At 35.8% G+C, this 17,343-nt stretch overlaps 1 protein-coding gene across 5 annotated transcripts in view; it reads left to right on the forward strand.

The window, feature by feature from the left end:
- Positions 1-17,343, forward strand: part of SLC12A1 (solute carrier family 12 member 1) — a 97,737-nt gene continuing 80,394 nt past the window's right edge. For 2 of the 5 annotated variants that reach the window (XM_009428977.4, XM_009428980.4), the window contains exons 1-4: positions 1-88; positions 1,286-1,891; positions 14,404-14,535; positions 14,691-14,766. In XM_009428977.4, the coding sequence (XP_009427252.3) occupies positions 1,472-1,891; positions 14,404-14,535; positions 14,691-14,766 (628 nt within the window). In that variant the 5' untranslated portion in view covers positions 1-88; positions 1,286-1,471. Of the gene's footprint in view, positions 89-984; positions 1,057-1,285; positions 1,892-14,403; positions 14,536-14,690; positions 14,767-17,343 lie in introns of all 5 variants that reach the window. The other 3 variants (XM_016927023.3, XM_016927024.3, NM_001110839.4) reach the window with 3 other exon arrangements.

Raw genomic sequence — 17,343 nt, forward strand, 5'->3', positions numbered from 1 at the left:
TAACTTTCTGGCTGAAAGCTAAGTGCCCCATATATTCCTGGGTGACACTGAAGCAGGTTACATTTCCTCAGAAGAAGGCTCCTTGGTGGTAAGTTGAACATTTCTGGGCAGGGTAAAAATCATACTTAATATTATGTCATAAAGTAGATTCTGAGGAGTAGGTGAGGGTGTCAAGGACTATGAAGAGAAGTGTTTTGTAAAAACTAAAACGATAATAGCTTCATTTATAATTTCCCCAGGAAAGGTTACTTGAGAAATGAAGTTGAGGGTTTTTTTTAATTCAAATACACAGCTTTAATAACTGCATGAGAGAGACAAGTTTTTATTTATATTTATCTCATTTTTCTAGAACTTCCCTTGAAAAGCCAAATTTTAAGGTATCAATAAGGAAATATAATTCTAAAGAAAGTGTTTTAAGACAGGCCAGTACTATGAAATTGCGAAAATTATTGTGAAGTCTATTCACCTCACAGTCAAATATAAACCTCTCAATTATTGAAGACATTTCATTAAAATGAGTCAGTAGAGCATGATTATTTTACCTAAACATAGCAGAGGACTTTTTTAAGGTATATGACTTATTTCTTATAGATATATGACTTATTTCTATATTCATATTTTTTTAAGGTTTCATGTTAGTATTTGCAAAACAAACAAATGTATGAGCAAATGAAACATTTGGATCTTGTAAAAGATCTAAGAATTCACAGAGACATCATCTTGATGGGATGTATTTTTTAAATGCATATTCTAAAACATAATTTTTTACTTGTTGCATGGGTAACAAAATTTGGAATTTATTAGTTGAACATGTACAGATTTTTATAAACTAGCAAGAATATATTTTTTAGAAGTTTTGTTTTTCATTTTATATACTATATATTCCTAACAATCAAAATACTTTGCAGTTTCAGCATTTAGTACTGTCAGTGAACTGTGTCTTAGGCTGAGAATATTCTTATCAGCTCTTACTGTATTCAATAGGTAAAGTTACATCTTTTCTAAAGTCACAGTGAACTCCAGTGCACTGAATTCAAGCAAATACTACAAACACAGGTAACATTTTAATGACTGCATTGGAAATTCTGTTTGCTGGAACAGTTTTCCAGTTATTTATTATCAGATTTAATTACTCACATGACTAAGGTTCCCGGACAGATAAATTTTAGTGAAATGAGTTTAAAATTGTATGTCTTGTAAAATAAAACTGTTCCCTTATATCCCACCCTTACCTAAATATATTTGTATTACTTGGAACAAGTTTAATTTTCTTTTTCAATGACAGCTTTGAAGAACATCCTGAAGATTATATAGGAGACAATATATCAAGAATCTATTTATTGAATCATCTAGAACAAAAGCCAGGAGCTCCCTAATGGAAGCACATTAGTGTTTATTTTGATGAAGAAATATATAGATTTTTTAAAACAACCACAAAGTAGATAGCTCAGTAAAAAATCAATTTTGGAAGATGTCACTGAACAACTCTTCCAATGTATTTCTGGATTCAGTGCCCAGTAATACCAATCGCTTTCAAGTTAATGTCATAAATGAGAACCATGAGAGCAGTGCAGCTGCAGATGACAATACTGACCCACCACATTATGAAGAAACCTCTTTTGGGGATGAAGCTCAGAAAAGACTCAGAATCAGCTTTAGGCCTGGGAATCAGGAGTGCTATGACAATTTCCTCCAAAGTGGAGAAACTGCTAAAACAGATGCCAGTTTTCACGCTTATGATTCTCACACAAACACATACTATCTACAAACTTTTGGCCACAACACCATGGATGCCGTTCCCAAGATAGAGTACTATCGTAACACCGGCAGCATCAGTGGGCCCAAGGTCAACCGACCCAGCCTGCTTGAGATTCACGAGCAACTCGCAAAGGTAAGCTTGAAGGACACAAGCAAGTCTCCTCCCTTATTCATAACTTCAGATAATTTCCTTCTCTTTCATTACACTGTGAATGAATGTGAAACAGTCAAATGGAGAGGTCTATTCCAAACACTATCCATCTTACTTACAAAACTGTCCCTAGTTCCCAGAAAAGTGTTTCACAGATGCTTTTTCTTTGGATTTTTTTTTTCTAGAGACAAAGTCTCGCTCTGTCACCCAGCCTGAAGTGTGGTGGACACTGCAGCTTTGAACTCCTGGGCTCAAACAATCCTCCCACCTCAACCTCCTGAGTAGCTGGGACTGCAGGCATGCACCCCCACACCTGACTAACTTTTTTATATTTTGTAGAGACAGGTTCTTGCTATGTTGCTCAAGCTGGTCTCGAACTCCTGACTTAAAGGGATCCTCCCACCTTGGCCTCCCAAAGAGATGGGATTGCAGGCATGAGCCACTGTGCCCAGCTCCACAAATATTTTCTGACTTAGGATAGAGAACTAAAGAATTAACTCTAAACATTAGGCAATATGTTGTACCTTGTATATGATTATAGTCCACTCAATTCACACTTGGTTAAACACGTCAAACTGAATACCAAGCTGGTTTCACGTCAGTATTAATGTCTCTATGTCAATCGTATAAAAAGCAAAACACTTGTGCTTGCTGTAGTTAATACTGTGGGTGACAGCCTTTAGTGCATAGGGGTATTTTTTATATTCTTTAAAGAAAGGGCAGAGATTTATAAGATTCAGCATTTTATCCCTTCCTCTTTAAAACTTTGCCTGAGGCTCCTGAATGTGCTTAAGCATATAAAAATAACTAAATTAAAGTACAGAAGCAGCAGAAGTGACTAAACTTTTCATCATTTAAGAAATACAGCCAGGGTTCCCAAGTCTGTTAGAAGTATGAGGCAGCACTTTTTCCAATCTTTTTTGAGACGAAGTTTCGCTCTTGTTGCCCGGGCTGGAGTGCAATGGTGTGATCTTGGCTCACTGCAACCTCCACCTCCTGGGTTCAAGCGATTCTTCTGCCTCAGCCCCATGAGTAGCTGGGATTACAGGCATGTGCCACCACCACACCCAGCTAATTTTTTTGTATTTTTAGTAAAGACGGGGTTTCTCCATGTTGGTCAGGCTGGTCTTGAACTCCCAACCTCAGGTGATCTGCCCACCTCAGCCTCCCAAAGTGCTGGGATTACAGGTGTGAGCCACCATGCCTGGCCTCCAATCTTAGAACTTAGTAGATTTATTCTTCCATAACTTTCTCCAAAATATACTGATCAACTTTATCTTCCTGCTCTTCCAGACCAGTTTGGAATAAATATCATTCTTTATAAAACACAATTACCTGCTAAAAAGAATGCTTAGATGTCACATATTCAAATGAGTTTACTCTTGCCCAAGTTTTGAGAAGAAAATGATTCATACAGTTCCTTTTGTATGCATTCATCCATTCATTCCTTCAATATTTTTTTAAATGATCATCCACTCCAGAGAGTCTAGGAATACTACTCTCAGGAAAGATGCTAATAAAGTGGAAAATCTTTCTTTAGTTTCTGCTCACCTTTCCTTCCACAAGAAAATCCATCTCCAAATCGTATTTGCCTTGGCTGCTAGGGTCCCTGACTCTGGGTCCTACCACCAGAGACCAAATGACTTCCTGAGGAGGAGCCCATGTTTTTAATTTTGTTTCCTTGTCCCTTTTCCCCACCAAACCTTGCTAGTCCTGTGTACTAAATCGGCAACAGTCTGCCAAATGGCTGGTTTCCTTATAGACCTAAGATTTAGATTTTATCTGGCATATTTGATGCTTTAATCAAAAGAAGTTAGCAATGCGACAATTTCAGACAACATGGTAGACCCCATGAAGAATTTTGAGAAGGAAGGCAATTTGAACTGTTGAAATCCAGCTGAGGTATCACTGTCCTTTTCTGTGATACCTCAGGAAAGGAAAGGAAAATGGCAGAGAGAAAAAGGAGAAGAGAAAGGAAAAGAAGGTTGACAGAAGCAGCCCCCAGGAGTTTCCAAGACATAGAAAGGGCAGAAAGAAATTTAGGGCATTATAAAAAGATATTTCAATTGTTTCTGAAGAATTAAAATGAATCAAAGTTCTTTTTTTAAAAGACCTGAAATTCTATCCCACAATACTCTACCACGTCACACATGATAATTTTTAAATCTGCCTCCTTTTTAAAAGTTAGTATCACAATTTAAATATTATCATTCACCTACTTCCCCAATTTACAACAAAAGAAAATAGAATTCTAACTTCATTAAAAAAGAAATGGGATAAATTCACATTGTTCTTAGGACTGACATTCCAGACAGAGAAAAGTAGCTTATTTATAATTGCAAAAGCCATGGCTTATGTAAATCTTTCAATAAAGGGAGAAAAGCTCTGAAGGAACAGGTGTTTAGAAAGCCATCTAAAGCCTGGGTGTGGTGGCTCATGCCTGTAATCCCAGCACTTTTGGAGGCTGAGGCTGGTGGATCACCTGAGGTCAAAAATTCAAGACCAGCCATGACCAACTGGTGAAATCTCTTCTCTACTTAAAAAAAAAAAAAAAATTAATCAGGCATGGTGGCACATGCTTGTAATCCTGGCCCTGGGAGACTGAGGCAGGAGAATTGCTTGAACCTGAGAGGCAGAGGTTGCGGTGAGCTGAGACAGTGCCACTGCAGTCCAGCCTGGGCAACAGGAGCGAAACTCCATCTCAAAAAAAAAAAAGAAAAAGAAAGCCATCTAAATGACCACACAGTAGGAATGTTATAGCTGCATTAGATAAATGTAATAGCTGTTTGGAATATTGTATCACTTTTGAAGACATAAAATGAAACTAAAGACTGAACTTCGACTTAAAGCATTTTTTTTCTTAGACACAAAGGAATGGCAAATTAAAATATTAAAAATTAGGCCTAAGCTCTGAATAATCATTTTGAAAGTGTATAGTAATAAGCTACTCTTTTACAGACTTGATGCTCACTTATCTAGGACCCTTCATCTTGATTAAATCATGAAGAGGTATCCACATAGCCAAATTGGGAGTAGAATTCAGATTCAACCACAGAATCTACAATGGGCACATTTCTGCAGCCAGACCCATTCTAGTGTTGCTGAAATTGTATGGCCTAGCCTGGCTCTCCATGTGTAGCAGTCTGGGCCTTCTTTAATTTATCTTTTTATTGCTTGCTAATGAATTTGACTCAGCTACTCCCCTTACTTTTCCCCCCTCAAATATAAGAAGTGAAAACCTGCAATGTGCTATAGCTGTGCTGCCACCTCCTTGTGACCCTTGATATTTTTATGGTAGTTCCTCAAATCACAACTAGAAATCAACAGAAGAAACATTATGTGATTATACTCAGACCCTTCACAGATTTTGTATGCAAAAAATATAAATAATAGTGTTTACTTAAATCATTTAAAAGTAGAAGGTAATTGACACAGTACGAGCTAGACAATACTTTTTGTAACTACGATTAGAATGCTTTTAAAAGTTATAATAGCAATAGCACATTCATACTGAATGGCAGAACATGGTTAGTCAGAAAACCAATTGGATTTTGTGTAAATTTTGGTTATAATTTCCAAGTGAGAAAAAAGTTACATGACAAAATTATCCTAATAGGTAAAATAAAAAACAGGTTTGAAAGACATTATTTTAAGGCTCTACCTTAAATGAAACTCTAGTTGTGATAGATATTGACAGAATTTATAATCCCACTGACTTGAGATCGTAATTGAATAAATTCTTTTTATTATCTATGTTAGTAAAGAGCTAAATACCTATACTGGTGACCGTTAATTATAAATTTCTGAAAACTCTACTTAAAAGCAGGAGAAACAACTGTCCTTTACTTGTTCTCTACAAGCTATTGTACGAAATACATAACTTCTAACTATCTTGCAAGATGCTTGTGAACATTAGTTTCTATAAGTATAAAGTCTACCCTTACAATGGGTAAGAATTCAATAAATGATCGTTGATGATGATAGTGGTAATTTTTTATACTAGCTTTTTATTTTAACAGAAAAATAAATACAAATAAAATATTTAACAAATACTAAAAAATATGTAATAAAATGTTTCTCTTCTAACATCAATATTCAGTTATTCTCTCCAGGACAATCATTACTAACAGTTTCTTGTAAATCCTTCCAGAAATGTTCTAGGCTTATATAAACATACACATATATCTATAAATATCTGGATTCCTATCAATCTAACTTTCTGTTTATATTTATTTTCAAACATGTACCAGACGTATTTTCCACATTGTTCTGCACTCTGCAGTTTTTACCAAACATACCCTCGAGATCTTTCCGTATTAAAGCATATGTAATAATTATTTGACATCTGGCAAAGATTAATCTAGTGCCTTTACTTTGTAAAGAGAATTTTGCTTTCAGTATCCAGCCTAATTCCTGTGACCAACTTTTCATATCCAATTCCTTACTACAGGACTAACCAAAATGGAACTCCTTTTCAGCCTTACTAACCACCATTGTTGTTAGCATTTCAGAAAAATATAATTTAAAAGGATTCAAGGAAATATATAGACTTTCTATCGAAGCCATGTGTCATTGAAATAAGCTATCTATGAAAAGTATAAAATACTATAAAATTAAGACAAATATTATTCTTAAAGAAGCTAACTCTACAGAAACTAATCCAAAAAAAATCAATGAAATGACTATATTTGGATCATTATGCTGTTAACAACTACAAATAATTTGTAAATAAAAGCATTAACTTTAAATGCAGTGTAGTAATAACCAACTTTTTGTTGAGAACTTGTTATGTTTCAGACACTGTGCTCACACTTAAAAAATTCTCACTCAATCCTTAACAACAACCCCTCAAGGGAGGTACTATTATTATTGCTTTTTTATGGATGGTGAAAGTTTTATAAAATGCTGTGGATCTTTTAGAAGAGAAAACAAAGGCTTGCAAAAGTCAATGAACTTCCAAGGTCAAGAAACCAAAGTCACATGCTCATAAGTTGAACCCATGTCTGCAGGACTCCAGAGTCCTTGATCTTCAGTTCTACTTTCCATCCTCAGTCTGCTTTCCCTTGGCACTTTTCATTAACTCATTCAACAGCTGTAGAGAATGGTGGGACTCAGGCACGAAGAAGAAAATCACACTCTGTCATGATGGGCTGAGCAGGAGGTACTTCCTTGTTTCAGTCCTTTTTTCTGAGACTGTGACAAAAGATTGTATTGCTTGTCCTACAGAATTAATTATGTCTCAATCATTTTCATTGTCACCATCAAAAGCATTTATTAAGCATGTATTTACAAGAGTTTCTGTGTAAAGTGAGTTAAAGTGACTTGACCTCTTTCCTCTAGAATTTTTTTTTTTTTTTTTTTTTTTTTTTTTTTTTTTGAGACGGGGTCTCGCTCTGTCACCAGGGCTAGAGTGCAGCGGCGCAATCTTGGCTCACTGCAAGCTCTGCCTCCCGGGTTCACGCCATTCTCCTGCCTCAGCCTCCTGAGTAGCTGGGACTACAGGCGCCCGCCAGCATGCCCGGCTAATTTTGTTTTGTTTTGTTTTTTGTTTTTTGTTTTGTATTTTTAGTAGAGACAGGGTTTCACCGTGTTAGCCAGGATGGTCTCGATCTCCTGACCTCGTGATCCACCCACCTCAACCTCCCAAAGTGCTGGGACTACAGGTGTGAGCCACCACACCCAGCCTCCTCTAGAATTTTATAAGTCAAACGACATCGTTATGGATACGAATAAAGGAAATGTAGTCAAGTTAACAAACATTAAACCACATAAATCAATGTATTAAAATATACATTAAATGCTTATCTTCTATAAAAGGACAAAAATGTACAAATGTTTTCTCTAGAAAATAACCTTTTCTACAGTGTTTCAAAGTTCAAATTTGCAACTTTAGCATTCAAATTGGGGATATCTGAAATTAGAAATAATTACTAAGCTAACAACAGCCAAATAAAATAGACATTAAAATTGAAGTAATAAATGCCTTAAAGTCCAGTGACCAGAAGCCACCCTTAAAATATTTGTTGGAGTGAACCTCTGCAACTAAGAGTTCATTCTGATACTTTAGTTAGAGTTTCTTAGTACTCAGGGCCAGTTCCCCGGGGAGCTCACACTATTAAAACAATCTCTGGGAAAAAAAACAAAAACAAAAACAATTAATTTTTTATTATAAATAGTTTAGTAATACATGGCAAGAAGAGCAGTAGTTCCCTTAAACTTATACTTGGAAAATATTAAGAACCTTTCCACTTTCTTTTTCATATGCCAGTTTATTGCACATAGCTAACTTTTGTCCTAAATTATCAAAAACACAAGTCAATTTGTGTGTGAGATATGTGTTTTCAGCTATAGTAAATGCACTATGATTACAAATTGTGACCATTGGTAGTGATTTATAGGCATAATGTGTAATAACTTTCAAAACAAGAAAAAAAGACTTTCATTTTCATAATTTAAAATATTGCCTTTTATCACAAAGGGATAGAAATGTATAAACATAATAATATTGATCAGTAAGGTATGGAAATATGGTTAGAATCATATGTTTTTCATTCTGAAATGAAGCTTAGGAATCATCTGGTTCTTACTGGGATTGGTTTTTAGATAATTGAGTGGCAGGAGTGGGAGGGGCTTAGGTTAGGTGGAATAAGTTTGGCCATATGTTGATCATTGTTGAAACTCAATAATGAGTACCTGAGATTTATTTTGTTATTCTCATTACTTTTACATATGTTTGAATATGACAATAATAAAAGAAAGTTTAAAACAACAGGGGGATCATCTAGGTGTGAATATTTATGGAACTGTCTCTCGGTGGTGGTCTAAGAATTCTATCAACCTGAGATTAAAGGCTCAAAATTCAAAAGAATGTATAAGTAGCAAATATTATCTAGTTGGAACTTAAAGAATAAATATATTTATTTTCCCTGCTTTGATGATAGACATAAAGATATAAGTAACAAATAGTATCTAGCTGGAACTTAAAGAACAATATATTTATTTTCCTCTGCTTTGATAATAGCTATAAAGGTATCTGATATGTTTCTGGGGTCTGAAAAATCACATTACATATTAAATAAAATAATTTAATCTTTCATTATCAAGAACTCATTGCCCTTTAAACTGCATGTGATTGAAGATTCATTAGTTGTCAAAATTGGAGTGGGGATAATCTTTTATCAAGTGGTCTTTCTTTCTTTTCATTTTTTAAACATACTTTATTTTACTTTTCCTGAATCCTTAACACATAGGTAAAATTCTTAGTAAATAAATAATCATTCCCTAAAGCTACATAATTTAGAATACATTTATAAAAGGTTATGGGTCATCATTTATGGTAATGGGAGTGTGAACAAACAAATTAATTCAATGTATGAAGGGAAAAACTGGTTTCAGGCAGTAATCATAAAACTTTTAGTCTTTGAGACTTTGGCCTCAAGAACATGAACCAGCTGGGAGACTGCAGGCCACTTGCTACACAGCTCATAGCCATCAAGTCCCCACAAACCCTCCACCCAAAGTCATGTTCAGTACTTTGATGATGAGTTTACAATTGCTGTTCTGATTTACTAAGGAGGCATTTATTAAAGAGTGAAACGAAGGTTTGCTTTGCCATGTCAGAACCGTAAGATGGCAAACAGAGAAAAACAATTTTGCCTTAGAGTAAATTACTTCAAGATAAGATTTTCACAAAATCCACTGGATTTATTCTTATTGGCAGTATTCAAGCACGGTTAAACACCTTGATGGAGGACGTACCCTGAATTAATTGCACAACCAAAACTAGATTCCAAGTATCCTAGTTTATACGGTGCAGGATTTTTTGGCTCCTACATGAGAGTAAGCAATGGAAATGGCTTCTGTGCTTGTAAATTTACTATCAGACCTTAATAGTCAACAAAAGAAGTATACATTTGGGGTTTTTTCCCCCTCTATGGTATAAATATATTTAAAACTTTGAAACTCTAGCAGGTTGAACATATTATTAATACCTAAGGGAGAGTTGAACACCCTACATTGACTACACCTTTGAATAATTTAGAAAATGATTGCTTTACTAACTTGCACATATAGTGGTTTCCCTGTCATCCTCTCATAGAATATTCTTTTTGCATCATATTGTGAAATCCTAGTGATAAATTGAAGAACCATTAAACTGTGACCAGGAAGGGCATCCATCAGGAAGGAAAGTTCATTTTAGAGGAAATTTTAAATACCCTATTCATCCTTTAGCCTACTTTGTAAGATTTGTTTACAGTCTTGGATATTCTCATCAATTCATATCTAAGGGTCACAATCACCATTGGAGTTTATCAGCTAGCAGAGCAATTTCCCAGACCAAATCTTCAAGTTTAATCAGAAAACATAGGTTTTATTCCCAAGACCATCTTTAAAAAAGGCAAGCAACTAAGGCTGTGTCTCTTGGGATCCCCAATTAATCTACACAAAGAAAATTGCCCTCTCCCAAAGTGAGTAACTACTGATGGTCTGGCTATGGGATTTTGATTAACTAGAATATTGACAATTTTTTTAAAGTTTTTCTCAAATCAAACTAAATAAATAGATCTCCTAACAAAATAATCCCTTCAATATTCATGGACATTTTAACACATTCCTCAATTCCCTGCTATCATTGATTATACATTTCAGTTATGAAAAAAATGAAAGTTACATTTGACCTATTCAGCTGCCATATGTGTATAGAATTCTTTCAGAGAAAAACAGAATTTTTAATGGACTGGAAAACAGCCTCAAATGTTTCATGCATCTGAAATTGACTGCATTGTGTAGACCTATGCTGTCCAATATGGTAGCCACTAACCACATGGGGCTATTGAGCACTTGGAACATGGCTAGTCCAAATTGAGATGTACTGCCAGTGGAAAATACACACTGAATATCAAAGACTTAGTATTAAAAACAGAATGTAAAATATTTCCTAATATTTTTATACTGATTATATATTGAAATAATATTTTATAGATATTCTATTAAGTAAAATACATTACTAAAACACTCCTGTGATTCAGTTCCCTACAAGTTGGGGTGCAACTATTGCTAATAAATACTTATATTGCAAATATTAGAAATATGATATTCTCCAAAGATTAAGTATATCTTTAAAATGTAAGGGTCCATCTCTAAACCTAATTTACTGCACCAATTTCTTTTTACTTTTTAAAAAGTAGAAAATTTTGAATTACATACTTGGTTTGCATTTATAGTTGGTATAGATGACCAGTTTCTGCCCCACTATGTTAGCCTCAATTTTTTGGACTGTGTTTATTCTTACATTGGTGTGAATATATTATGTTAGCTTTCAATTATTTGTGCAAATAAGGACTGAGGATATCTAAGATTAACATATTCCTCAGGTAATTAAAAGCTAAATTTTAATTATTAACTTCAATCTCCTCTGTTATTCCATTTTTTCCCAATACTGTCAGAAAATAATAAAATAATCTGTCTTAGGATTCAGTCCCTTCTTCTTCCCTTTTAAATGTGACCTACCCAGAAGAAACAATAAGAAATGAGCTGTCCCATAGAGATGGAAGATAAAAGAAGTAGGAGGCAAGAATGGATAAGAAACTAGGATATCTGCTCTTAAGGGGTAGAGATCACAATCTTTCAAGTCCACCTTCTGAATTCAACATTGTTTTGTTATTGTTGTTTTTGTTTGTTTGTTTGTTTGAGATAGGGTCTCACTCTGCCAGGCTGGAATGCAGTGGCACAATTGTGGTTCACTGCAGCCTTGACCTCCCTAGCTCAAGCAATCCTCCCACTTCAGCCTCCCAAGTAGATGGGACTAGAGGTGCAAGCCACCACACGCAGGTAATTTTTTTCTATTTTCTGTAGAGATAGGGTTTAGCCATGTTGCCTAGGCTCGTCTCAAACTTCTGTGCTCAAGCAATCCTCCTGCCTCAGCCTTCCAAAGTACTGGGATTACAGGCATGAGCCACTGTGCCTGGCTGATTCAGCATTGTTTATTGATGGCCTGCTATATGCCAAGCCTTTGGCTGGTACTGAGAAAAAGTAACCCACAATTTAGAATCATCCTATAATAATGGTAATTAAGTGCTGAATCTTTCTCTTATTCGCTTGTCACACAATGACTCTTATGACTCTGTATTATGCTGGTTATCCAAGTGTCACAATAGTATCATGAACAAGGTCTCAAGGAAGAAGAAAGTTTGAGGAGAAATCCTTACAAAGACAAAGAAAATGCACCCACCTCAGGAAGGAAAAACAAATAAATAAAAAGACAAGGAGAAGAACAGGCTAGAAGAAGAAGACAAGAAGTCAAAGTCACTTGGAATATAGAGGCCAAATGAGGGCAGTTTACTGTGGGTAAGCTATACTTTAGCCCAAAGAAGCAAGAGCCTTTGAGTATGGCAAGGGCAAGAGCTTCAATCATCCTAAAATGAACATTTGATAATAAATATGGATGTTTATTTCACACCAGCTCCATTTTAGAGGAAGAAAAAATGGTTTTATCTAAGACTTCTTAACTAGTGATATCAGAACATATCATCCTAGCCTTAAACCACTTTAGAACACTTAAATAAGATATAGTCATTCTATAATCGCGGTAATTGAGGGCTCAATCTCAGAGCCTTCCCCAGTGGTTTCAAAATCTTTCCTAGAAAAGAAAACTGTTTTCAGAGCTCAAAGAAGTACAGTCTACACAAAGGGCCGGGTAAAAGCCAGATAAGCTAAATTAAGTAAGTGCATCTGAAATTATTCAAACCCATATCTTAAAGAGAAATTATAGATAGAGAACTATTCTCAATTTGACAGAAAAAGAGCAGTTTCCTGCCCTCTTGAGCTCAGATACTATCGTAATGAGAATGGAAGTCTTTTTCAAAATCAGGCCACAGGAAAAAACCATATAAAAATTTAAACCCTTATTTATACTACCAACTTCTTATTTCTACTCAACTAGTAATCAGTTATGAAACTTCTTATCTTCTATAAGATACTAGCATATTCAACAATTCTCAGGCAAAGGCATAACAGAATCTCAAAGAAACTTCTACAGGAATAACATTCTTGTCATCATCCAGTGCATTTAAACTTTTGTGGAATACTTTAAACTTTATTGTTTTGTTTTCTTAGAAAACTTGTTGGCCGGGTATGGTGGCTCGTGCCTGTAATCTCAGCACTTTGGGAGGCCAAGGCGGGCCTTGAGGTCAAGAGGGTCATGAGGTCAAGAGATCAGGACCATCCTGGCCAACAAGGTGAAGCCCCGTCTCTACTAAAAATACAAAAATTACCTGGGCGTGATGGTGCACCCCTGTAGTCCCAGCTACTCTAGAGGTTGAGGTAGGAGAATGACTTGAATCCAGGAGGTGGAGGTTGCAGTGAGCCGAGTTCATACCACTGCATTCCAGCCTGGGTGACAGAGCAAGACTCTGTCAAAGAGAAGGAAAGAAAGAAAGATGAAAGAAAGAGAGAGAGAAGGAAAGAAAAAGAAAGAAAGAAAGAGAGAAAGAGAGAAAGACAGAGAGAAAGAAAGAAGGAAAGAAGGAAAGAAAGAAAGACAGAAAACATGTCTATGTGTCTTTCATTGAATTCTCTTAAAGATCCTCTGAGGTGTGTAGAGAAGTTTTATCATCATGATTTTAAATGAATAAAATAGGACGGGCGCGGTGGCTCACACCTCTAATCCTAGCACTTTGGGAGGCCGAGGCAGGCGGATTGCCTGAGCTCAGGAGTTCGAGACCAGCCTGGGCAACATGGCAAAAGTCTGTCTCTACAAAAAATACAAAAAATTAGCTGGGTGTGGCGGTGCGCGCCTGTAATCCCAGCTACTAAAAATACAAAAAATTAGCTGAGTGTGGTGGTGTGTGCCTGTAATCCCAGCTACTCGGGAGGCTAAGGCACAAGAATTGCCTTAACCCGGGAGGCACAGGTTGCAGTGAGCCAAGATTGTGCCACTGCACTCCAGCCTGAGTGACACAGCAAGACTCTGCCTCAAAAAAAAAAAAAAAAAAAAGGTAGATAGATAGATAGATAGATAGATGATAGATAGATAGATAGATAGAAAGAATGAAGTACAGGGAGTTTCACCAAAAGAAGCACAGATCCTCTACTTAGCTCAGGAAGGTTCTCTTTTTGGTCGTAACATGACTTCCAAAGACCCTTATTTACTCTGGCTGTCCCTTCCTTGTAGCCCTTCTCTCTTTTGTTCCTCTTATGTGCTAAACTTATCCAAATCTGACTTTTCACCAGAAGAAATATTCTCACTAGTGGAAGAACATCTCAGGTTCCCTTCACCCAGCCCTAAAAAACACTTTAAAATGACTCACAAAATGAACCTTTCAGCTTCCAGGGCAAAAAATATAAGTTTCATTAAAATTCTCAGAATGTATTTAGTTTGGGGGTTTTTTGGTATTTTAAGTTTTATTTCAATTGTTTTGATTTGCTTTGAAAAGTTTCATGGAACCTTTTGTTCATTGACCAACTACTGTGTTTTTGCTATCTATAAAATGCAGAATGTGGCAGTCACCCCAAGTTCAGCTGACAGAGTTGCTAATGGTGATGGGATACCTGGAGATGAACAAGCTGAAAATAAGGAAGATGATCAAGCTGGTGTTGTGAAGTTTGGATGGGTGAAAGGTGTGCTGGTGAGAAAGCTCTTCTGTTTACAAATGAAAACTATCCATTCAATGTTCTAGTGGATTAAGAGTCAACAAGGCCTGGGCACAGCTTTATGAAGAGCTCCGGGTTTTGTCCCACTATCGTTTGTCCTGTCTCCTTTCAATACCGCTTCTATCCACAGGTAAGATGCATGCTGAACATCTGGGGAGTCATGCTCTTCATTCGCCTCTCCTGGATTGTTGGAGAAGCTGGAATTGGTAAGCATTTTTCCCCTCCTAAATAATTTTGCATGTAAATTATAAATTCAATAAGCAATCTTTTTTCACCATTAATACTGAATGTGAGATGAAGGTCACAGAAAGAATTTACAGTTGGGCTCCTTTTACTTTGCTTCTTTGACGATGTTTGTCAGAAAGCAAAGGTGAAGAGTTAACTCCTATGAAACTGGAATTTTCCAGCTTGCCAAACAGGTGAATGCTCAAGGAGATATCTCTATCTTTTGATAGAGTTTTAGGTACACAGACATATAATAGCATGTTAATTTTAGATAATAATATTTGTATTGGGGGACATATTGACATTTGCCTCTCATTTGTTACAGAGTATCCTTCTTGGCATGATTGGTAAAACTTCACTGAACAAAAATAACTTGTGAGAAAACTGGTGAAAATGTGACCTGACTAATAAAAATGCTGAATTGTTGAACTTTTTCCAAAGAAAATAATTGTGTTACTTTCAGGTACCAGCAGTAAGAAAACAAAGGTTAATCAAATATTGCCAGATACAAGCTTTAAGTGAAAGATGAAATGACTAAGATAATATGTGCATTACTGTTATTTTTTTCTAAATGAAGAAATGGATAATAATGACATTATTTTGAGTGGTTGTTTAATGTTTTAAATATTACATTCCATTTTAAATATTATTTCTTCTGGCAAATCTTTTTTGTTGAAAGTGTATTAGTAAAGTTTCTATGAAAAATCTAATTGAATTGTATTAAAGTTCCCCATTTAATGAGATAAAAATTAATAATGTTCTATTCCATATATGGGAAATACATTATGAATTCACTTTCCGGAGAAGACTTAGTCTCAGGAATATGGAAGTTCTATTGTGCTTTCAGATAGCACTCCAGAAGGTATCTCAATTCACATTTTAAAAGGTAGTTGGTCATTATTTATTGGCTTTGCTCTTCAAAACACATTCAGCATCACCGGAAGACTAACTCAAAAAAGGAAGGGCTAAGCTGTAAATTGAAAAAATGGAGCCAGTTCCCATAGTTTTTCCATGTTTCATGTTTGGCAACTGCTGGGTTCCTGACAGAGGGCTGCTTGCCGGTTTTATGATGCATAACAAATGAATGCTCACAGCCGCAGGGTCCAAAATAAGTATATGCCGTTCCATGGAAAATCTGCATCTTAATATTGCCAAGGTTTTGCTCCAGGGTTTCATGCAAAATTAGGTTTTTAAGGGTAGTTTTAGTAACTTATTGAGATCATCAAGAAACATTACTTTGTTTGGAGGTGTGAGAGTAGCCAAGGGCAAGAGTAATTCTTTTTAATGCAACTTATTTAACATCCATACGTTTGGGCAATAATCTGAACTTTAATCAGATCTTACATTACTCTTCACAGTCAACCCAGTATTGAGTTTCTCGCAAAACTGTAGAGAATGAAGAATCCTATCTTCTGCTAAACAGTTTATTATGCTATCATATTAAAATATTAAAATAAAATTAATATTATTTTAATAAAGATCTTTATATTGAAGTAGTTAAATTATATATTAGAAGAGAGTAAAATTCTACCTAGTAAGTGTTCAATGGGTTTTCCTTTGAATGAAGGTTTGTGTTTTTCTTTTCGTTTCTTTTCTTTTTTTAATTCTCAGAAGATAGACTTTAGTGAGTACTAGAAACTTATTGTCAACCTTATTCAGTTTTACTGGCCTTTGCTATGAACCTAAAACTTAATGAGTTAAGTCACCATCTGGGTCCCATTTGGGTTTTCCTTACTGGGGAAGAAAAGAAACAAACACATCTATTTGTTCTTGCTTTGGGGGTAGATTGAGGAAGAAATCTGAATATATTTTCAAGCCCAGACCCTGGGAATAGAGCCAGAAGGAATCTGGAGCCAGGAGTAACAGTAGCTACAGCCCTTGGGTAACCATTCTGGGCTACGAGTTTTGGCTGTCTTGTTTCCAAAAGCAAAGGGTTGAATGAGCTGCTAATGCTGTCTAGTTGTTCTTCTCTATCTTGGAGACCTTGCTGGGGCAAGATGGTTTCCAATAAATTTAACCATCAAGCAAGGAAGTTGGGTGTGAAAGCCGGTATGACCTGAAGCAAGTCACTTACATTCGGTGTTTCCCTTTCTTTTCTAAATATTAAGGAGCAGGTTAATTCCTACCCAATGAATTCTTTGAAGATAAAGCTAAAGTACCTTTCTGAACAGGCAGACACAAGTTGAAATAGCCTGAGGGTAGCTTAGTTGTCTTACTGGGGGATGCATAAGAATTATCTGGGAAGTTAGGTTAGGAAACTGCAGAATCCTGGGATTTACTTTTAAAGATCCAAATTCAGTAGGTCTGAGCATTTTTAATAAGCACCCCAGGCATTTCCTGAAGCAGGTGGTTCAAGAACCACAATTTCAGAAAACAATGAACTGAATGTTCTCCAAGCTGCCTTCTACCCTGGGATTTTATGTTTGATTATGAGAGAGAAGCAAATCCCTTGCTGTTCAAAAGTATAAAACTTTGTTCCAAGATTTCAAATGGTTTGGAGAAATGTATACAATGCAAAAGGATGAATTAAGAATTGTTGAAAAAACTAGAGTCAAAAG

This window comes from Pan troglodytes, chromosome 16, assembly GCF_028858775.2.
Source record: "Pan troglodytes isolate AG18354 chromosome 16, NHGRI_mPanTro3-v2.0_pri, whole genome shotgun sequence".
In the NCBI taxonomy this organism is placed as follows: domain Eukaryota; kingdom Metazoa; phylum Chordata; class Mammalia; order Primates; family Hominidae; genus Pan; species Pan troglodytes.